This window comes from Copadichromis virginalis, linkage group LG7 (assembly GCF_057382275.1).
Source record: "Copadichromis virginalis isolate Kocher_CV1m ecotype Utaka linkage group LG7, C_Virginalis_male_GT1.1, whole genome shotgun sequence".
NCBI classification, from domain to species: Eukaryota; Metazoa; Chordata; class Actinopteri; order Cichliformes; family Cichlidae; genus Copadichromis; species Copadichromis virginalis.
In genome coordinates, this window is record NC_140624.1 from 5,746,522 (window position 1) to 5,751,199 (window position 4,678).

Below are 4,678 nucleotides of genomic sequence, written 5' to 3' on the forward strand. Positions count from 1 at the left end.
TGATGAAGTCTGAGGGGATGACGCCAAGGCTACAAGTATGGCCTGAGTGTGTTCCAGTGCTGCGTCAGAGGATGTTTACACAGCCCGAGGTCGGGTAGAAGACACAATGTGTGAGTCGCTCCGGTTGGTGGTGTGGGTCCAGAAGAAAACAAGATAATTTTACACCCTGTGGCCAGATGCAGAGCAGATGATGACGTTTGCCATCAGCTAATGGAATTAGGTGAACTTTTAGGAGTCACTTAAACACAGAAAGTTTAGAAAAGGCCACAGTTGGATGTTGGTGCTGTCTAAAATAAGTGACTGGTGAAAAGAAACAAACTGTGTGGCCTTTGGCTCGGGGGCCAAAGGTGTGTACATGTGTGTGCTGTAAATTTGTGAAGAAGTATTTTTAGAGAAGATTGCCCGTCCACTTGTGTAATACTCCACAGATCAACCCTTTGATGCGTTTATTGTAGCATGATCCTACTTCAAAGCTGCACACATGGACTGGATGGTAAAGGGCGGGGTGTGCCTCCACGATACACTTCATTATTCCTGGCCAGCGATTCAGCTTTCTGTCACCTCCGACCCCTGACCATTTGTGCTCATAACACGCTTCCACTCTGTAAGATTCTCGACTGGAGATCTTTATGTGCAGTGAGGACAGTGAACACTTTCCGTTTTATCCAGAGTACTGAAACAACTGCCCCTTCCTGTACATACTGACATTTCATTTCTGTTTTACTATTATTTCTTTCATGTTACTTCTCTATGGTTTCCCATTTATTTTTTTAGTAGACCATACTGCATTCTATGTGACCCTTATTCAGAAATGTTCTGTAGATATAAAAGATTTCTTCCATTATTCACTTTATGTTTCTAAGCTGGATATCTTTAAAAAAAAAGCCTGGACCAGTTTTTACTGTACAGCTGGATGCAGTTCAAACTGTTCTACCTTCTTCATAGACTGTCTATGAACATAGAAATACACTAGGAAAATCTGCACGCATATGACAGCTACATACTGATTTATTAGCTTTATTCAGCTCCAGGTCTCACAGAAGTTTTTGAAAAATGCTCACCGACGTACCTCATGTCTTTATAGCAGTAATCAAATAGGTGTGTATCTAGCGTCACATTATTTCAAGATAGCCTGGTATAAAGATCAAAGGGATCTGATAAAAATGGTGCAGAGGCGTATTTTATCAGAATATGGTTCCAAATCAGCCTTAGTATCATTTTAAAAAGTTCAGCTGTTTAAAGCACACAATCACAAGAGCCACCACTTAAAATGAATAAATTGTTGAGCTTTACATCTTCTATGTTTCTATCTCAAGGGTTCCCACTGGGAGCTGTGAACGTGCCACACCTTAGAAGCAGGTATGTTCAAACGTAGTTTAGTCTTTTAAGTGTCCCGTGCAGCCCTGCTTATCGGTTATGACTCAATCCTGTAACCCTGCCCAGCAATAAAGCGTCACATTCCACCTGCCAGCAAAGAGGAAAGGGACTTTCCTGTCCTCCACTCCCTTTTTACGGCTGCATGTCTGGTATTTACTCAGAAGTGTTTCCGGTGAAAAGTGCGCCTGAGTTCCAAATATACTGTAACTGACTCCACAATTTTGCAATGAAATACCAATGGACTGATGGATTTTAAAGACAAGTGACAAAAATAAATGTCATTGATAAAATGACAGAAAAAACAAACAGATGAGATCGTAGAAGCATGTCAAAAAGAAACTGATATTTATTCAAATAAATACACACATGACACACAATGAAATAATTTAAATGACATGAACAGTTTGCCAGTAACACCATATTCTGGAAACAAATAAATTAACATCGTGGCTTTAGGAGTCGTTTCTTTCCGGAGAGCAAACATGAAATAGTTTTGACAGTTCGTGAGTTCAGTCCTGTGTGGTGGGGTCTGTAAAAGTGACGCTTTAGATCAGTTTCCCCGTTTCTCCGAGAACTTAATCCCGAACAATCCTTCATCTCTGGACCGGATGACCTCGTCTTCCTTTTGGTCCTCATATTATTTCTGTATGGTCCACAATGGCACTGTGGGGGATTAAAAACATGCCGTTAGTTTAAACTTAAAAAATATTTTTGCTGATTAGTACCGCGGCCGATTTTATTTTTAGCATATATGACTCATATTTTTATTCATATATGTTTCATAATGTGTCTCTCACCATATTAGGAGTAGTTCACTGCCGGCGTTCCCATGGCGGCTCAGGGCGCTCTCGCCATGCGTCTTTCCTGCTGTCCCGGTGATGCACTCTCGTTGTCCTGTCTCGTTTTAAAGTCCTGGATGGCTTTTCTGTTCTGGTAATCAATCAGAGCCATGGTGATCACTGCGTTCCAGCAGTTCTCCTCTCCGGAGCACCGGAAATCGATCTCTTTATTGTCTGTGGTCACGATGGTGAAATAGACGAACTTGCCGGTGCGCTCCACGCAGTCTACTTTCTTGATGGACTGCAGTTTGAGCTCCTTGCCCTTGGAGCGCTTCTGCGTGTCGGGGTAAATGTTGAGACTGTCCGTGGTCAGGACGCACGTCTTCCTCTTCCAAAACTGGAGTAGGTTGTCGCTCCTCTTCTCCAGCTCTCCCTCCTTGAGAACCTGGCAGATCTCTGCCGCTGACATTTTCATCGTTTATGTTTGGCACGTTTGTGAACCCTCTGCTTTCCTGCTGGGTCGTCCAAGCCGCTTGTGGAAGGAACTTCTCTACAGATGCTTTGGTAATCCAGAGTGTGGTTGTGAATGAACCAAGCTACCAGAGGGCATTTATAGCACGCTCTGGCCTCAGCCCTTCCCTCTTGACGTCAGATGGTTGGAGAATGCATCAACAGTTGCCGCTGGAGTAATTCAAGGCTGTGTGTGGGTGGATGCAGGGGCGCGCGGGGGGTGGGGGTAAAGAGGAAGTCCTAACTTGAACCTAATTACACTGGCAACACGTTAATTAGTAATCCACATCCTACTGCGGAGATTAGTCTAAGTATTTGCCCAGTCTGCACCGCGTGATTCAGTCTTATATTACCAGATGTGCACACAGAGTGACTCTGGGCCATAAGTCTGACCTCTAATATCAGCTGTAATTTCAGAGGAAGTTAAGTTCTCTGTTAAGATTTAAAAATCAGCCCTTTTCCTCTTTATGACCCTAAACTGTACCAAGTAGGTTCGTGTGTTCTGGGCCGCCCTGCTCTCTGGTGATCCTTTTCAAAAAGTAATACTTAGACTAAATGTGCTTCAGTTCAGTAGTGTTTCATGTAAACTTTGCTATTCCTGTCTGTGGATGTCAAAACAAAAATAAAGCATTTTTACCTCAGGAGCAACACCAGTGAAAACATTCTGTGGTCTTTAAATGTAGAAACAGCAATTCAGTGTGAGGTGGTTAAGTTAAACTGTCTCACAAGTTAGAATCAAATGTTGGTGAGTTAGCCCACAGACTGTTGGCTTACTGTTGATTGATATATAGGTGTGTGTGTGTGTAATTTTTTTTATTAGCTCATAAAACTAACTGCAAACTATATTTGAATTTAAAAATAGACATTCTCTAGTTCGGGCCTGCTTTGGGAGGTGATTCATGGTTTTGATAGTTTCATCTTGGGGTGCTGGTTACTAAAAATGAAAGCTATACCGCATGACTGATGGAATTTGATAACGTTGCTAAGGTGTGTCGGCTCTGCTATCACCGTATCTCCTGCCACTCCCAAGTTGTGCTTCTTCACCAACCGACCAGTCACATGATTGACTCCGTCCTGTTTCTTCATGTCAAAGATATTAGCAGACAATGGATACGTATCCCTGAACCCTTGGAGCCTGTGTGACTCAGCAGGAGGAGATGGTAAGGAGGCAGATGTCATCGACTGTTCCACGCAGCCTGTCCTGTCCCCTTGGGGCTTCAGCCACACCAACACAACACTGACCTCAGTTCATTCATCTCTGTGTGTGCGTGTGTGCATAACTGAAGAGACGCTTATAGCACCCACTTCAGGCTCTTCTGTGTTGACTTCTCTATCTGTCTCCCCTCAAAGACATTGTGGAAACATCTCCCCTAAAGATAAAAAATGTCATGTGTCATCACCCCTCATCACTGGGTCTCTAGCGTTGTGCAGTAAATAGTCGGGGGACCATATGGACATAAAAATGCTTTGTGTGGCCACAATTTACAAGCCTACCAAAATAAAAAGGCCTCACACATCAACGTCACCACGATCATTCAGATCTGACAACACCAAAGATGTAACTACGGCAAGAAATTTCAAACAGATCAACATCCAGTGTCTTTTACAATTGCTGCGTGAGTATATGAGGATGTTGTGGTCAGTTTAATCCTCTGACCTCAAAGAAAACAAAACTACACGTGTACCGAGTTAGCCAGCTTCTGTTTAGTGAAAAGGTTCACCAACGCCTCTTCACTTCCTTTCCTCTTCCTTTGTTTCCAGGCCTTTGCTTTATGTCTCTGAAACATACATATATGTGGGCTTTTTGTTTGATGAAGTAAAGTGGTGGAGACTCACAGGCGTGCCCAGGCAGTGACTCAGGGAGCTGCAGAGCAGCTTACTTTGGAAGAGTTTGCTTGCCTAAGGTGGGCCAGGGGTTTGGGTGATGGTTTGTGGATGAGTGTGTTGTGTCAGCCTGTGTGTGTAAGGATGACTGTTTATTTTACAGCAGGGTTGGGGTATAATAAATTATG

General features: G+C 43.3%; 1 protein-coding gene across 1 annotated transcript; it reads right to left on the reverse strand.

The window, feature by feature from the left end:
- Nucleotides 1-1,702: 1,702 nt before the first annotated feature.
- Nucleotides 1,703-2,757, reverse strand: phlda2 (pleckstrin homology-like domain, family A, member 2). The gene is made up of 2 exons (XM_085461356.1): nucleotides 2,175-2,757; nucleotides 1,703-2,040 (listed from the first exon to the last, which is right to left on the reverse strand). The coding sequence occupies exon 1, from the start codon at nucleotides 2,629-2,631 to the stop codon at nucleotides 2,215-2,217; it is 417 nt and encodes a 138-aa protein (XP_085317482.1). The 5' UTR covers nucleotides 2,632-2,757; the 3' UTR covers nucleotides 1,703-2,040; nucleotides 2,175-2,214.
- Nucleotides 2,758-4,678: the final 1,921 nt, after the last annotated feature.